The sequence below is a fragment of the Lipotes vexillifer genome, unplaced genomic scaffold (assembly GCF_000442215.2).
Source record: "Lipotes vexillifer unplaced genomic scaffold, Lipotes_vexillifer_v1.1 scaffold395, whole genome shotgun sequence".
NCBI lineage: Eukaryota > Metazoa > Chordata > Mammalia > Artiodactyla > Lipotidae > Lipotes > Lipotes vexillifer.
In genome coordinates, this window is record NW_006797390.1 from 3,517,583 (window position 1) to 3,534,929 (window position 17,347).

The window sequence follows — 17,347 nt, forward strand, 5'->3', positions numbered from 1 at the left end:
CCGCCCCCCGCCCCGCCCCACCGGCTGGTGTCCGCGCCCCGAGCTCTGTAGGGGGGCGCGGGGCCCCGAGAGCCCGGTCCTCCGCAGGAGCTGGGCCCTGGCGGGACGAGGCTGGGGGGTGAGGGACAGCCTCTGGAGAGGACTTCGCAGCGGCCTCTAACGCCATCTCTCCCCTCCCCTCTCTCTCCCATCCGCCTCCTTTTGCCTCTCTGCCTTTCATCTTCTCTTGCTTCCTCCCCAGAAGAAGCTGGTTAGTTCTGCTCTCACGCAAGCTTCCTGCGTCCCCTGCCCGTTTCTCAGCTCCCCAGGCCTCCTGACCCGCAGGGCTCTTAGCGCAGACCCCTCCCCTCGATCCTGCCGCCCTCTCCCCCCTCTCTCTCCCTCTGCCCCCTTCTCTCTCCCTCCCCCCCTTCTCTCTCTCTTCCCCCTTCTCTCTCCCTCTCCTTCTCTCTCTCTAAATTGCAGTTCATAGTTCCTTGCAATTCTGAGGCACAAAAGTAGGTGAGACTGCTTTTGTATCTGCGAAGTGCTTCACTCCTGAATGTAATTCTAGCTGAGTGCAATCTAGGTTAAGAGCCGGGCAAGCGGGTAATTAGAGCCCGCTCGCTGCCCGAGGACCGGCCGCCCCGCCGAAGCGCGCCCGGAGCCGGCGCCCTTCTCCCGGCCGAGCCGAGCTGCGGCTGGACACGGAGCGCCCGAGATGATGGTGCTGGACAAGGAGGACGGTAGGTGGCGGGCGGGGGTCCCGACTCCCCGCACACCCGCGCCCCCCGCCGCGGCGCGCAGGAACACACACGCCAGGACGCCGGCGCGCACACACCGGGCTGTGCCGGGCTTGCCGGGCGGGCGGTCCGCAGGGCGCTGGGACTGGAGCCTGGGGCGGAGGGAGGACCGAGTGGGACTGGCGTGGGGAGATGAGGGAGCCCCGGGCTGCGCGGCCCCGGGGCCGGGACAGGCCGGACTGAACCTCGGGAGGGCGAGCTGTGCGCCGGCCGTGTGATGCTCTGCGGGGCCGCGTGGAGGATCCGGCTGCCCTCCTATCTCGGCGCAGGGGTGGTTCACGTAGAGCGTTTTCGTCTTTGCGGCTGCTCCTCTCACCGCAGCCATCAGCCTCGCGCCGCCCGCGTAACCCGAGAGGCGCTGAGCGCCGAACAAATCAGTGGCTTCGGGAAATCGGACTCCAGAGCTTGCGACGAGCGGGCGCGCGGAAAGACGGTGGCCGCTGGGTGCCCGGCAGGCGAGGGGAAAGGCCGGAGGGACCCTCGGGGAGACAGCTGCCCGAAAGCTCCGTGAGAAAAAGGGTTGCCTCCTGTGATTCCCACTGTCTCCCAGTGTGATTCTCACTGTGTCTTGAAATAGGAGGCAGGAGTTTGGCCCAGAGGAAGAAAGTGTCCCGCTCCTGGCCAGTAGCACGAGTGCAGGAGCGGCATGGACTTGCCCTGGTCAAGAGGCTCGCTGCGCCCGAGAGGTCAGAACAGAGGGACCCATGGTGGTCCCACACACCCCAAGGCCTTCCTGACGGGGAGTGCCCTGCAGTAATTGTCCTGGTATGTGCAGGAGAAGTTGGAGAACCCAGTCCCCTTGAGGGTAAAACCAGGGGTGCCCTGTGACCCAAGGGCAGCCCTCAGGGTCAAGAGTGGCCGTCCCAGGCCCTCCTGCCCTGTAGGTGAGGGTTACCTGGTTTGTTAAGTTTGTTAGTGTTGTCGGGAGGGAGATGTGAATGTAATTGTTCGCACCCACGCCATCACCTGGGTTCTACTGGTAAGGAACTGAGGTGGGTTTTCTGTGAGTCAGTGGAAATCCTCTTAGAGTGACATCTTCTGACCTCTGCTAGTGAGTAGTAGAGGTCTGTGCCCTTTTGCCCTCCAGGTCAGTGGTGTTACTGACATGGTCACTTGGTGAAAATCTGAAGTTAAGTGACTTAAGTTCACACAGGATGTTCACTTTGCTGCCACCATGTGCTGATGCCCCTAGCCTCCCCTCCCACCTTCTGAGACCTCCAGCAGGGAGGGACATTTAAAGTATCTGGCCTGGGGGTGGCATGTGTGGGAGCCCTGTGGCCCGCAAGGCCATTTCTCAGCGTGAGTGTGGAAAGAGAGGGAGGGGGAACTAAATGCTCTGGCCAAAAGAATCCATTGTCCAGGGTCTGGCTCGGGTGTGACATTCATCTCCTGTATGCTTTTCTCTCTTCATGGCCCCCCTCCCCTGGAGCCCCATGTGGGCCATCAGAGAGCTGGGCTGGTGCAGTTGTGTACAGATTGAAAAAGAAAAGAAGGGGTCTGGGGTCAGGCCAGATAAGGAGGGAGGAGACCTTGATTTAGCTCCTTTCTCCGCTACCTCCCTGTGTAATCTCGGACCAGTCATGCCCATCTCTTCACTCTCCCTCTTGGTAGAATGAGGAGCCAGGGCAGAGGGTCCTTCCTTGGTGTTTGGAGGAACTCCCACCGTGGGGAGCATGTGGAAATCAGGGTATGTCTTTAGCCGAGATTGTTTAGCATGCTTGGCTCCCCAGGCCCAAGCCAGAAACCCAGAAGACCCAGGCCCTACACATGGGCGGCCTCAGGCAGGGAGACTGGTCTCCCGCCAATAAGACGACGCCACCACCACCACCTCGGGTCTTGCACTCTGTGCAGGCACCCAGAGTGCCCTGGACTTTGTGATACTAAAGGTTTCCAGATGAGCCCTGAATGGGAATGGCTCTCTGGAGGTCATTTTAGCCCATCTCCTGCCTACACCCTGGGCATATGTATTTTCCCGGGTCTTCACCAGACCTGTGGGGGAGAGCTCACACTGCCCCACAGGTCCCCCACCCTGTCCAGTCTAAACCATATGGTGCTCTGTACTGTTGATGCCACTGAGTTCTGGGACACGTCACAGCACAAGGAAGAAGGCTGGCTTAGGTCCTGAGGAGCCATTTGATTCTTGTCCTGCTCAGCCTAGAGCTGTCTTCCAAAAGCAACCTTTCTGCTCATAAAATCCACCCTCCACTCCCCATTGGAGTCTAGCATCTCCTGGTTCCAGGAAACCTTGAAGGTGGTACCTTCAGTTGGGGGAGGGAGAAAGGCTCTGGATATACTCACCCTCCCCCCACACCTGCTGCCTAAATCCTTCCTTGCACTTATGCCCTCCCAGCAGGTGGCCGTCTGGGCTGGGAGTCAGCACTGGTCCCCAGGGCCCCCAAGGGGTGTGTTCCTCAGGGCTGCGGACTGCACCCTTTGTCTGGCTGCAGCGTGAACTCAGGCTCCTATTAACCACCCCCAATGCCTTTTCTCCACCTGACAGCATCTTGTCGGAAGAGGCCGGGGCTCCTCTGGTTGAAGTCAGGTCCGCCAGCTGCTGAGGACCAAAGCTCTTGCTCTGCTGGGCTGCAGGGCTTTCATGTTGCACTTCTGAAAGATAATAAAATATCAATCGCTTTGCCGTAGCAACGGGTTTAAGAGACTTTCTGAAGTATTGGATCGTCAGAAAAAAATTTTTTTTTTTTTTTTGCTTTTAAGCACAGTGCATTATTAATAAAGTAATCCATTAGGTCGAGCAGTGAAGGGCCACCACAGAGAGGAGAGATCTGTTTTGCAAACGGTTAAACTTCAGGTTTTAAGATTAATTGCTTTCATTTGGATGCTTGCTCTTGGCCTAGGCAGCTCCACTTTACTGGAACTCAGGGTCCTGCCTTTCTACATGCCATCGGGCTCCCTTTGCCCTCTGGCTTCCAGATCTGGATGTGTGACTCAGGTTCTGCTTTGTCAACTCCGTGTCTCCCTCGTCCTTGCAGCCTGAAAGTTTCCTCTCAGTTCAGTCATTTCACTAGGAGACTTTTTTTTAGAAAAGAAATCCTCTGGGCCATTATGCACATCTTACTGTGGTCGAGGCCAGCCATTTCCCCCTTATCTTACTGCCCTGTTTTCTCTGTTTCTTGTCTGTCCTCCTCCTAGTCTGCAGCCCCGTCCCCATTGTGTCTGTCTGCCTGTCTCGGTGACGCTGGTGTTTCTGTTCCGTCTTGTAACTGTGCCGTCTCTCTGTCTGCCCCCTCTTCCCGCTGGTCCATGCTTCCCTCCCGTGCCGGCGCCCACGCCCTTCTCCTCATGCACCCGGCCTCGTCTCTGTAGTCTCTGCACTTGTCTCCCATTAAGGTCCCGTCCATGGGGGGGCGGAAGCGGGAGCGCAAGGCTGCCGTCGAGGAGGACACCTCCCTGTCGGAGCGTGACGGGCCCTGCCACCCCGCCGGGGACGAGGACGAGAGCTCGGCCCTCAGCATCAGCGAGGAGATGCAGCGCGTGCTGAACCAGCTGTGAGTCCCGCCGGCCCCTCGCCGCCCCTCCCCCGAGGCCGGAGCCCCGCCCAGCAGCCCCTCCCTGCCGCCCGCCTTGACGGCTCCCTGTCTCTAGGAGGGAGTATGATTTTGAGGACGACTGTGACAGCCTGACTTGGGAGGAGACCGAGGAGACCCTGCTGCTCTGGGAGGATTTCTCGGGCTATGCCCTGGCTGCTGCAGAGGCCCCGGGAGAGGTAACCGCCCTCCCGGCCGCAGGGTCCCGGCTCCTCCTCTCCGGGCGGTGCCAGGCCCGATTCCTCCCCGCCCACCGTCCACCGTGCTCTGTCTTCCCTTTGTGGCCATCATCCGTCACCTGCTTCTACCTGCTGCTTTGTCCTCGTCCCCTCTCTCTCTGGCTTCCTTTAAGCTGACTCACTCTCTCCCTCGCCTTGCCCTGTGGTGCTCCATCCCACCCCTCCCGTCTGGCCTCCCCCTGCTTCCCTTTCCTCTCCAGCAGCCGGAAGACAGTTTGGAGAAGGTGATTAAAGATACTGAGTCCCTGTTCAAAACCCGGGAGAAAGAATATCAGGAAACCATTGACCAGATAGAGGTAAGGCCGTGCACTGAAGCCGAGGGGCCCAGGTTCCCGGTGGGTCGCAGGTGCAATGGCCTCACCCCTGCCGGACCCCAGACACCAGGGCCTCCCCATTTCTTGCTGACGGGGGCGGAGTGATCTCCGCACTGTAGCACCTCTGGTGGGTCCTTAAGACCTCAGGCTGGGGAGGGAGGCCGACAGATGTGGGTTCACACCCCAGCTCTGTCACTTACTTCCACTCTAACTTTTACCAGGCCTCTTCTCTCTGAGCCTCTGCTGCTTTATTTGTAAAGTGGGGTTGTTACTAATACCTCCCTCAGGGTTGTTTGAAGGTCAAGTGAAATAAGGCCCAGGCAGAGCGTGGGGCAGCGTCTGTCTCGCAGTCAGCACAGCACATGGTCGTTGCTTTTTTATCATTGCCGTTATTATCGTTAGTGCTGTAGCGAAGTCCGCTCGGATGGACTTGAACTTTGCTGCTGTCGTGGCTCGACCTTTGAGCCGATGGGGAAATCTCCATTCTTATCCCCTAGGCTTGAGGGACCCTCGAGAGATGCGAGAGGAACTGCTCTTTCAACCTAAACTCTAGGCCTCTAGGGGCGGCGGGAAGGCTTTGTGGCACCTGGGAGGAGGGCCTGTGGGACGAGGCTTGTGTGTGATTCTCGTGAGCCCTCCTGCCCGAGCAAGCGTCAGAGGGTCCTTTCCATGCACTCTGACTTGGGGATGAGGCTGGGGGCCTCTCTCCAAGCCCAGTTGAGGAATTATTTTCCTACATCCTCATTCCCCTAACGCACCTTAGCCGGCCCTGCTCCTTTCAGCAAAACCTGCTTTCAGATGCTCACTTTTAAAGGCCCTGCTGGGGACTTCCCTGGCAGTCACATGGTTAAGACTCCACACTTCCACTGCAGGGGGCGCGGGTTCGCCCCCAGTTCGATCCCCCCGGTCCCGCATGCCATGTGGCCAAAAAAAGAAAAGAAAGGCACAGCCAGCTGTGCGCCACTAGCTGAGGAGCTGGGAGGGGGAACTGCACTCCGCTCTCGTGTTTACACCATCCCACTGTCCTCCTCCTCCCTATGCCTAGAATGGCATGATGGGAGGTGTCAGCAAGGCTGACCCGGTGGTGGTGGCTGCAGTGTTGCTCCTGGACATCCAAATGGGACACCTGAGGTCCCTTTAACTCAGTGACCTTTGATCTCTCAGGGGCCCTGGGATGGAGGCAAGGACCATTTCCACCACTGGATGGTGAGACCAAGGCCCAGGTGGAGGGTGGGCAGGAATTCTTTCCCCCACCCCTTCCCCTCCATCTGCTCGCAGCCTCACCCCTCCGCCCTGCCCCGCTGCCAGCGTGCACGGGGTTTGCAGTGTGGCTTTTGGGGTCGTCTCCTTCCTGCAGCCCTGCTCTGAATGTGTAGAGACTGGTGGCCATCCTAGCCTTGTATTCTGCTGGAATATGTTTGGTTCATTCCCACTGAGCGATGGGCTCCAGAACCCACCCCCCCTCTTTAATACCGGCTCTCCTGAGGTGTAGGGATTGGGGTGTAGGTGGCAGCCAGTCTGGACAAGAGCTGGCGGCACCGTATTTCCCTTCTGGACTGAACAGTCAGTGCGTGCTGCCCCTGGACACGCTTTTGCTGCTGGGGGCCCCGGCTGGGATCCCAGCTCTGGAACCAAGGCTGTCGTTTGAGCCGTGCTCACTAGGGCTTCTGATCCACCCGGGCTATCATCTCTGTGTCTGGCTCTGTGACTATTTTCTTTTCTCTCCGAGTTTCCCATCTTCTCTGCCCAGTTCAGACCATTCATGGGTGGCTTCCCGCCCTTTCTCTTTGCTCTCAGGCAGTCAAGCAAATCACCTCCGAGCAGTTTTACTCTGCCTCCCCTTGTGCCTGGAACAAAGAGAGGCAGCACATTGTCTGTGGCCCAGATCTTTCACCGCCTCTGTGCTTGGCTCTCAGCTCTTGCCTCTGAGCCTGTGGCGCAGAGGCGGGGCCTGGGAGGGAGACTGCGTGCCCTCGACTCTGGGCCACACATCATGTCATGCATGACGTGTCTTGAGTCGGGCTACATCTCAGAGCCCGTCGGACATTCAGCGAGGCAGGCAGTCCTTCCGTTCATCTCTGAAAAGGACTTACAAGTGAGAAAAGCAATGAGAGGAAATAGGTGGTAAGAGAGCAGAGTGCCTTTCAACAGGGCCCAGCCGGCCTCTGGGCCATGAGTCTCGTAGACGCTGCTTGAAGTTAACTAATGACTCTGCTGTCGAGGTGCACGCAGGGATGAGTAGGCCCCGTGGCCAGCCCTGCCAGGAGCTCCCAGCTTGCAGAGGGGGACAGGCTGGGGGGACAGCGCTGTGTGGGGAGTGAGGACCGGAGCAGGCCCCGGGGGGGCCCCGGGAAGGGGTAAGGTCATCCCCACGTGCCGCCCGAGCACTCAGGAACATCCCTTCCTCACGGCTCTCGTTGGGAGTCTGTTCCGAGGATGCTGGCCCAGAGCAGATCCTTTAGTGAAAGCCTCTGTGGGAGAGACTCCCGGGGAAACTAGAAGGAATGATGGGGTGTCAGGCACCTTCTGCCTTGAGCTGGTTTAGTTTAAAATCTGAGTCCTTCACTTCCACTACGGCTGCCTGTGCCCCTGCCCGGGGTGCCCTTGGCAGGTTAGCCTCCTGGAGGTCAGGGACAGGGGCCCTGCTGACCCGGCGGCCCTGCCCTGCCCCCGCCACAGCTGGAGCTGGCCACGGCCAAAAACGACATGAACCGGCACCTGCACGAGTACATGGAGATGTGCAGCATGAAGCGGGGCCTGGACGTGCAGATGGAGACCTGCCGCCGGCTCATCACCCAGTCCGGGGACCGGTAAGGGCCCCCCGGGCACAGGTGGGGAGGGGACAGTATCCGGCGCCCCTCACTGGGGAGCCCTGAGACCCTCCGGCAGTGACTCAGGCCCGTCTTGCCGTGGGGCTGCCCGTTGGAGGTCGTCTGGTCTGCTCGCCCCAGCCTGGCAGCTCCTTCCCCCTCGGCAGTCGTCCATCTGTGGTTGGACTGCTGAAACCTCCCGATGCCACTGACTCTGGTGGTTCCCCTGGTTAGAAAGGCAGCTAAAAGCTGACAGGGAGCACGAGGGGCAGATTTTTATCTAAAGTCAGCGCCACAGTTCGTGCCTTTGACTCTGCGTGTAAGTTTTTAAAAATCGCAAAACTATATCATAGACGTGAAGCTGAGGCCACAGAGCCGCTGCCCTCCGGCTCCGGCGTCTCGTACTGTGACCTCACATACTTCTGAACTCAGCCTCTTCGAGTCCCTAAGTTAAAGTGGGGACCGTTTCTTACCCCCTTCCCCCCTCCCTTGCCCTGCATCCGCCCTTGCCCTGTGGTCCTTCTGCCCTGCCGGATGCTGCTCACCTGCCTGCCAGGGGATCAGGCCAGGGGTGGTGGGCGTGCCAGCCTTGTCAGGATTCCTCCCTGCCCCGAGGTTACAACTGACGCTCTTTTCTAGAAAGTCTCCTGCTTTCACTGCGGCCCCGCTTAGTGACCTGCCACCCCCGGCGCCACCAAGCGAGGCTGAGGACTCCGATCGCGATGTCTCATCTGACGGCGCCATGAGATAGGGGCCTCCTCGGCCCGCTGGGACTCACCAAGGCAGGGGGCTGGGTGGTTCCCAGAAGGGAACGCGTTTGTCCTGCAGCACCGAGCCTGGCCCCGGCCACGGGGTGCTCCTCTCCAGCCTCCCCTCTTGGTCCTTGGCCTCTCTAGGGGTCTGGGGTGTCTGGAGCGAGGCTTGGCCTGCCCCTCCCGGGCGACTCCCTGCACAGCCGGCTCTCCTGCCTCCATGCGTGGGTGAATGCTACTTTCCCATCTTTAAAATGCTGCCAGAGCGCTCGTGGCCCCTCACCCTCTCCACTGAGTAAGGAACGTGATGGATTGTCCTTCTTGCCGTCCCTGTGGCCTCGAGCCAGCTGGCTGTCTTGATTCTGTACTGGTGCTAACTGGCGTGGGCACTGGTATGAGGGGGATTAGGCTGGACGTTCTGTGGCTTGTGCACCAGAGAGGGCTTCCCTCCGTGTCACAAGCGGAGGAAACGGGCCTGGGCAGGGCGCTCTGTCCTCCCTGTTGTCCGAGTGCTCATGGCCGGCTGCCGGTCGACAGCAGTGATGTGGCTGTGAGCCTTCCCTGGTGGAAGTGCCACGCATTACAGGGGCCTTAATGCGTCCGGTCCCGGCGGCTTCTGGGTCTGACTGGGTGTAGTGTCAGTATCGTGGAGGGAGACAGAAGCCCCTGCTTGTTTCCCAGTCACCGCCTGGTGACAGAAAGGTGAAGCTGTGTGTGTGTGTGTGTGCGCGCGCACGCGCGCATGTGTGTGCACACGAGCGTGTATGGGCACGTGCGCTCAGGGTCTCAGTTTCTTCAAGCATCAGCTGCAGGTGTGCATCCTCCGTGTCTGTCACATGCTGAGACACACCCGGCTGAATGAGATGTCCTAGACTCGGAAAAGCTTGGCGAACTGGGGCTACGAGACCGAGGGTCCCTCATCGTCGCTGCCTGAGGCGGGCTGGGCTGAGCTGATGTTTGTGTGGAACCTAATAATAATGAAACTGGCGACTATTTATTGAACACATCTGTGTCACTGTTTCCAGCACTTTCTGGTGGTTATACAGTCCTCTGCGCGGAGTGCGCTAGTTATCACTTTAAGAGCATGCAGGTGCAAGGCAGGTGCGGAGGTTATAAGTAACCTGCCCACAGTAATGGTGCCTCGAGTGGCACAGCCAGGGCCTCAGCCCTGGTTGCTGGCACCAGCTCTGTGTGTCTACTGCTAAACCCACGTGCATCCACACAGGTGACAGATGACATGGGAGCAAAGCCATCCCCACCCTTCCCATGGACCAGCCTACTGTAACCCCTCCGGTGACACTAGGGCACCCACCCAGCTGCACTACCAGTGATCACTGGGGCACTGAGACTTGCAGCCACTGGGCAGAGCTGGGGTCTGCACCCCACAGGCTGGCCGTGCTCCACGCTGCTGCAGAGGTCAGCCAACTGGCCAGAGGCCAGGCGGACTCTGCCCTGACTTCCTGTGCCAGTGTCACCCTCTGGGGAGCTGCAGACAGAATAGCATCTGGATACTTGGAGCGAGTCCCCGTGGCACCCAAAGGCCTGAGGGGAATCAAGGTGACCTGAGGACAGGTGGCTCTTCAGGGGAGCAGTGTCCACCCTGGGGTGGGGCTCCTGCCTGGTTGGGTGGTCTCAGCAAGTTGTAGTTCTCCTTGGCCCCAGCCCAGCTCCCCTCCCCTTTATCCTAGACCCTGGAGCAAGACAAAACAGTAGCCCGGGTGCAGTGTACTTTATTGATGGTACATGACAAGGTAGGGCTCCCTAAGCCCCTCCTCCTCCCCTTCCTCAGGGGGTCTGGGATGGAAACTGCGTGGAGCATGGAGGTCAGGTCGGGAGATTCTCAAGTGTGTTGGAGGATGGAGTTGGGGCAAGGGCTCCCCAGCAGCGGAGGACCTCTCTCTTCCTCTTGTGCTCCTGCTGGGGCTGGTGGTCCAGGGACTCTTACTCCTTGGAGGCCATGTGGACCATGAGGTCCACCACCCTGTTGCTGTAGCCAAATTCATTGTCGTACCTGGAAGGAGAGGGAGTTAGGGGTTGTTTTCCCGAGCCGGCCACCAGGGGGCAGCAGACTCAGTCCCACTCTGGCACAACCAACTCCCCACACCCCAGCCACGCACCAGGAAATGAGCTTGACAAAGTGGTCGTTGAGGGCGATGCCAGCCCCAGCATCGAAGGTAGAAGAGTGGGTGTCACTGTTGAAGTCACAGGAGACGACCTAGGGAGGGACAGGGCCAAGCATAGAACCCAGTCTTGCTCACTGGGGCCACGTGGACACCAAGTTCCCTGACCCATCAGTACCTGGTCCTCAGTGTAGCCCAGGATGCCCTTGAGGGGGCCGTCCGACGCTTGCTTTACCACCTTCTTGATGTCCTCGTATTTGGCCTGAGGAGGTAAAGACAGGCGGTTATTCAAGCTCCAGTCTTGCAAGCCCCAGCCCACCAAAGCCGCTCCAGCCGGAACTTACAGGTTTCTCCAGGCGGCAGGTCAGATCCACGACGGACACGTTGGGGGTAGGGACGCGGAAAGCCATGCCCGTGAGCTTCCTGTAGACACAAGGAAGCAGAGTCAGCACCAGGCGCCCTGGATCCCCGGGTCCCCAGGGCAGAAAAGCAGCAACGAGTCTCACCCGTTCAGCTCAGGGATGACCTTGCCCACAGCCTTGGCAGCGCCAGTAGAAGCAGGGATGATGTTCTGGGCAGCGCCTCGGCCATCACGCCACAGCTTCCCAGAGGGGCCATCCACGGTCTTCTGGGTGGCAGTGATGGCATGGACCGTTGTCTGGAGACAGGAGGGGGCGTGAAGGCCCTGCCTAGTGCTCACCCCTCCCCCCTCCCCGGGGGAAGTAAGTGACCTGAGCAGATCCCTTGGAACCCCGGATGCCCCTCAGCCCCACAGCCCAGGGCCATGCTCTGGGAGGGAGAAGGGTCCCACCCTGGGTGTGGACTGAATGTGCCCTGGCAAACCCCGCATCACTCATACCATGAGTCCCTCCACGATGCCGAAGTGGTCATGGATGACCTTGGCCAGGGGGGCCAAGCAGTTGGTGGTGCAGGAGGCATTGCTGGAAAGAGGGAGGCAGGTCAGGGGCACGCCCATCGCGCAACACGCAGCGCAATCTGCCCACTTCTCTGCGGCCTCTGCCGCGCTCACCTGACGATCTTGAGGTGGTTGTCATACTTCTCGTGGTTCACGCCCATGACGAACATGGGGGCGTCGGCGGAAGGGGCAGAGATGATGACCCTCTTGGCTCCACCCTTCAAGTGAGCCTGCAGCAGAGGGAGCACTTGCAAACCCAGGGTCCCCCTTCCCGGCCCCGGTCTGCCCCACCCAATCTTCCTGTCACACCAAAGCCTAGGGTCAGTTCCCCTCCTCTCCCGCCTCCCCGTGGCTCACCCCGGCCTTCTCCATGGTGGTGAAGACGCCGGTGGACTCCACCACATACTCAGCACCAGCATCACCCCATTTGATGTTGGCGGGATCTCGCCTACAAGGGAAGACAGGACAAAGCTCAGGGCCACGGGCTGCCACGGACCCAAAGAGGTCACCCCATCCCAGTACCTCCTCCAAGGCAACTTTCTTCCTGTTCCGTCTCCCACACTCACTCCTGGAAGATGGTGATGGCCTTTCCGTTGACAACAAGCTTCCCGTTCTCAGCCTTGACTGTGCCGTGGAACTTGCCATGGGTGGAGTCATACTGGAACATGTACACCTGGGGGGACGAGGGAGGGTGTCAAGGGGCTGCGCCTCAGCCAGGCTCTGCTCCCCGCCACCGGCACGGGCGGAACTCACCATGTAGTGAAGGTCAATGAAGGGGTCATTGATGGCGACGATGTCCACTTTGCCAGAGTTGAAAGCAGCCCTGGTGACCAGGCGCCCAATACGACCAAATCTGAGGGGGACAACAGGTGAGAAGGCATGAGAAGGGAGGAGGGGGTCCTCCTGGGTATGTAAGCAGCCCCAGGCCCACTCACCCTCTTTCAGAGGGAAGACGATGCCACTTTGCTACCACCAGGAGAGTTCCAGGAGAGCTCACTTCACCTTCCTAAGCAACTCTGCCAGGCCAGCCTGGCTTCCCAGCACGGCCACAAAGTGAAGGCTCACATCCTGCCCAAGCGGTGATTAGGCTCAAAGACTTGCCCACCCATCTGAAATCTGTTGAGGAGCGACAGGGTGGTGCGCTGCTGCCGCCACCTACAGTCTGGGCACGTGGCAGGCACATGGCACTCATCTGACTGTAAATGCCTGTTCCCATCTGGCCCAGCTTCGGGCTACACCCTCTAGAGAGCAAAGACTTGTACACTCAGCACCACCAAGCTCAAAGGGCAAGAACAAAGGTCAGAAGTGAACTGGCCAGGGGAAACTCACCCCTTCCCCAAGTCCCTCCTACAAAAGGGAGAGATAGGGAAAAGGAATGGTTTCTCAACCCCTAATCCCAGCGCTCTGATTTGCTTAGTACCTGTCCTTCCTAGCTCTTCACCAAAAACCAGGAGTGGGAGCAACAGACGTTTGGGTGTGGGGAGGGCAGGGGGAGGAGGCGGAAAAGAGCAGACGCCCAGGACCCCAGCTGCAGAAAGGTCAGGCAGCTATATTTAGCCCCAGCTTAGGGTGGAGTGGGGATCTGGTTTCTGGAAGACGGGATGGGGAGAAGGGCAGGATGCCTGAGGCTCACAGACACCTAATCCCTCCTGGTGACCTTTACAGCCTGGCCCTTAGGGTTGGGTCAGCTCTAGGCATGGATGGAAGAAATGAGCTTCGAGGAGAGCCGCTGTAAAGACAGGGGCTGCAGCTCCGGGAGCCATTTTGTGGTGGAAAATTTCTAAGTACCCATGACTCAGCTCCCCCAGCATGGCACCAAGCCACGGCTACCACACCTCTACGGGAAAAGGAAAGGAAAAAAAAAAACCCTAAACAACACAAGACCACCCCCATAAACCCACGTTTTTGATTCATCAGATAACCATCTAGGAAAAGCATCCTATCATCCCTGGGGGGAAATGTGGCTAGCAGTTTAAGGGATCTAGGGTTAGTATGGTCAGAGTTGAGGTCTAGCTGAACAAGAACGGGAAAGCCTGGCCTCACCTGGCTTAAGGGATAAAGGCGACTCCACCCCACGGGACAGGGGTAGGAGGGTTAGTCATAGGCAAGGAAGGAGGAAGGCTGAAGGGCTAAGGAAGGTTTCCTAACGGGCGGTTCATTCATTTCCGTCCTAGTTGCAACATGGCGGCTGGTTACCGCGGATGACCAACCCCCACCCCCGCAGCTGGTTCTGCGCGCAGCTGTGCCTCCTGCATCCCGGGGCTGCGCCCGGCCGGGGGCACGGGCTGCAGGTGGGGGACCGGCTCCTCCCCAGCACGTGACCGCGAAGGGCGCGAAATGAAAGAAAGGGCCCTAGCTGGAAGATTAGATGGGTCCAGACCAAGAATCGGAGACTCCTGTGTATCTGCCGCAGGCTGAGTGGAAGGCTCCGCAGAGGCGGAGTTAACAGGAGGCGCAACAGCCGGGGATGGGGGACACGAGGCCTTGCGAGGGCCTCCTTCGGGTCAGAGCACCGACCTTGAGCTCTCCTTGGGGGGGGTGGGTACGACCACCCCCATCCAGGTCCCCCACGCGCTGGCAGAGACCCGGTAGGGCAAGACCCACAGACGCAATTCGGTGGGGAGCGCAGGACTTACTGCCCCACCCCGCGCCACCCCGCAACTCACCCGTTCACTCCGACCTTCACCATGTTGTCTCCGGGACGCAGCTGCAGAGGGAGGTGAGCATTAGAACGCGGGGCGAAACGGCTGGAGTCCGGCGCTGCCCTCCCCGCCCCTCCCCCAGGCCTCCATCCCGGACCTGCGCTTCCGCACGTCCTTCCTCCCGCCCCTGCAAGGCGGGGGGCCCCCGCCGGGCGCGACCCGGACCCCGGCCTCCTCAGCCGCACCCCCGGCCCGCGCACGCCCCTTGTCCCTTTCGGGGCCGTCCCCGAGCCCTTTGTGGATCCTCTCCGCCAGGCTTTACCTGGCACTGCACACTAGTCACGGCTAACTGTCGAACGGGTAGGCGCAGAGAGCGCAGGGGAAGGCTGCAGCCGGAATTTATAAGGCAGGGGAGGGGCGGGGGCGTGGCGACGCAGCCCCGCCTAGCCCAGTCCCAGCCCCCGGGTGCGGAGGCATGAGCTACGTGCGCCCGTAAAGTCGCGAGTAGTCGGCCCTCCGCTTCTTTTGGACCAGCCTGGTTCTTCAAATGTGCACGCACCGCGCGTGTGGGCTGAGGAGGGAGAGGGGGAGGGGACCGAGACTGGCCCAAAGGAGGAGGGGACCGGTGATGGTGTTTGGCGGGGATTGGGGGCGGGGGGTTACTGCGGGATTCTGTGGACTCGGAGCCGTGGGCCCTGGTGAGAACTGAGGGATGCTGCACGGATGAAACGGGAGAACTTGGGGAGCCGGTTAGATAGGGAATTGGACCCGGAGCCAGGGAAGGCTCGCGGCTGCAGGGTCCCCCTTCCTCCTCCTCCCCGCCCCCGCTCCCCTACTTTCAAAGGCTGAGAGGCGGGAAGGCTGAGGAATTTCTCGAGGCTCTTCGGTAGTGACACAGGAACAGCAGAGGAAAAGGCTCGGGAGAGGCCTCCCGCAGGACCCCGCCCAGTCCCCCTTACCCCCCCGCCCCCCCGCAACGACCCGGATTCTGGGCCGGGGGCCGGGGCTGGGTCCTGGGCTGTGGGGGCCTGGAGAGGAAGGAGGCTCCGGAGGAGGCATGAGGGGGAGGGGTCTGCACTGAAGGTCACGACGTCCTGCGGCGTAGGCAGCCTGGGGGCAGACAAACCAGGCCCTGTGCGCACTAGCTGCTCTCTAGGCCCGAGCTGGGGCCCCGGGGCGGGATAGCATCGCTGCTGGGGGCTGGCCCGGTAGAGGGCCGGAGGCCTCCCACAAATTCTCTCCTGGGAAGCCTGAGGGCTTGCCGCCCGGGCTGGGAGACAATAGCTCTTTCACCCTGTCCAGCCCGTCCAGCCTTGGGCCGAGAGCAGGACGCTAGGGCGGAAGTCCCTCCCCATCCTGGGACGTGCAGGCCAGCCCTGCAGCCAGTGCCTCCCCTTTACTGGCTGCGTCCAGGGGATGTTGGGGGCAGGGTGAGGAGTCCAGAAGAGGGAAAATATTGGGAGGTCTTGGGCACATGGTGGGAACAGGCCCCCAGACCCTTCCCACACGTGATGTGGAGGAAGGGATCCATTCCTCTCCAAGACCCGTCAGTCAGAAGCTGGCACTGTGCTGGGTTTGTAAGCTGAGGATGGAGGAAGGGCTGGTTCTGAGGACTTGAAGGGTTGAGGGTTTAGAGGGGGGTGGGGTGGGATGGACATTGCCCATCAGCAGGTGCTGGGGGACAGAATTGGGGCCTCTTTGCTGGCCCAGCGTAACCTGAGACCAGCCCCCTTTTCCAGCTGAAAAGCCTGTGGCTAAGTTTAGCCCCGCATGGTGACAACCTTTGCTTAAAAGGCAGAGAGCACTGCCCTGCACCCCGACTCCAGCCCGTCCCTTGCCTTTCTGGGACTGCCCTCCCTCCTGCGGCCCCAGACCCAAGGCTGGCTGTGGCTGGCAGCCATCTGCATGGCCCACGGCCAGACTTCTGCAGGAGCAGGAAGAGCAGGGCCACCTGGCCGCTAATGGTGGGGGAGGCGGGAAGCGCCGCACTGAGGGGTCTGCTGGGTAAGTGGAGGGGAGACGCCACCTCCTCAGGCTCCACCAGGACTGTAGCGCCTTCCCTGACAAGGGCCTTAGGAGCCCCTCCACGCTCCTGTGCTACTCGAAGCACGTCCCGCTTTGCTGCGTGCTTGTCATTTCTCATTACTGTCCTTTGCTGAAAAGGGAGCTCAGTGCTCCGGGAGCACGACTGACTGATGCAGTGTGCTGTTGTCATGACAGCAAAGACACCACTGTAGCCATGACAGCAGCCTCACTGCCTCCAGTTCAGGTGACTCAGCAGAGAGGAACTGGGGAGTAGGAGGGGGTGGATGGGGCCTGCATCTGAGGGGCTGACTTGCTGCAGACCCTGTAACGTGGTAAGGAATCCCTGGGAGACAGTCCCCAGAGACACTGTCTAGAGCTGACAGGGAATCATGACCTGATCTCCCATCAGCCTGGCCAGGTCAGTCATCTGTCTTTAAAGATGGGGTCAGGGGCACAAGTCGGGGTGAGGGCAGGACAGAAGCCAGCCCTTGGTGGAGAGGAGGGTTTCTCAACTTCAGCTTCACTGACATTTTGGGCCGGAGCATTCTCTGTGGTGGGATCTGTCCTGTGCATTGTAGGATATTTAGCAACATCCCTGGCCTCAGCCCCCTAGCTGCTGGTAGCACCCCTCCCTGCTGGGTTGTGACCACAAAAATAGTCTCTAGATGTTGCCAACTGTCCCCTGCAGGGCAAAATTGCCCCCAGATTGAGAAGTGCGGATCTGGAGTCTAGACGCTGCCTAATTCTGCAGAGCGGAGCAATCCTGCCACGCGTGCAGGGTGGGGAGGTCGAGAGGGAAAGATGAGGCACTGAGGGGGCGTGAAAAAACTCAGCAGATGCTGTGACGGGCCCCAGACTCCTGGGCTCATCTTCTCCTTCTGGATCAATAATCCTCTATCTGCTGCCTGCCTCTGGGCTAACAAGAAACATGAAACAAAGATGAGCTTAGGAAAAACCTCTAAAAGTATATAAAAACATTTATTCATTGGAAAACTAGGAAACTGGCATATGTATATTCCAAGGAAAGCAGCTCAACTCGGTTCAGTTAGGCTAGTTTAAGAGCAAAGCCGTCTGTTATAAAGACCATTTATGCATTAAAAAAACAAGGAGACAGGCAAACAAGTATTTTACAAGGGGAATGGAATTCAAGGTCACTACACAAGACACCAGCACAGCAGGGTTGGGAACAGGCAAGGCTGCCC

At 59.8% G+C, this 17,347-nt stretch overlaps 2 protein-coding genes across 4 annotated transcripts in view; one reads left to right on the top strand and one right to left on the bottom strand.

Annotated features, from left to right (window-relative positions):
• Positions 1-9,444, top strand: part of IFFO1 (intermediate filament family orphan 1) — a 17,631-nt gene extending 8,187 nt beyond the window's left edge. Inside the window, exons 6-10 of one of the 3 annotated variants that reach the window (XM_007469427.1) lie at positions 4,131-4,288; positions 4,386-4,506; positions 4,770-4,862; positions 7,560-7,690; positions 8,330-9,444. In XM_007469427.1, the coding sequence (XP_007469489.1) occupies positions 4,131-4,288; positions 4,386-4,506; positions 4,770-4,862; positions 7,560-7,690; positions 8,330-8,441 (615 nt within the window). In that variant the 3' untranslated portion in view covers positions 8,442-9,444. Of the gene's footprint in view, positions 1-4,106; positions 4,289-4,385; positions 4,507-4,766; positions 4,863-7,559; positions 7,691-8,329 lie in introns of all 3 variants that reach the window. The other 2 variants (XM_007469425.1, XM_007469426.1) reach the window with 2 other exon arrangements.
• Positions 9,445-10,158: 714 nt separating this feature from the next.
• GAPDH (glyceraldehyde-3-phosphate dehydrogenase) lies at positions 10,159-14,475 on the bottom strand. The gene is made up of 12 exons (XM_007469428.1): positions 14,443-14,475; positions 14,145-14,185; positions 12,232-12,331; positions 12,045-12,151; positions 11,836-11,926; positions 11,593-11,708; positions 11,422-11,503; positions 11,069-11,220; positions 10,907-10,985; positions 10,741-10,824; positions 10,560-10,657; positions 10,159-10,453 (listed from the first exon to the last, which is right to left on the bottom strand). Exons 2-12 carry the CDS (start codon positions 14,165-14,167, stop codon positions 10,384-10,386), a joined length of 1,002 nt encoding a protein of 333 aa, XP_007469490.1. The 5' UTR covers positions 14,168-14,185; positions 14,443-14,475; the 3' UTR covers positions 10,159-10,383.
• Positions 14,476-17,347: the final 2,872 nt, after the last annotated feature.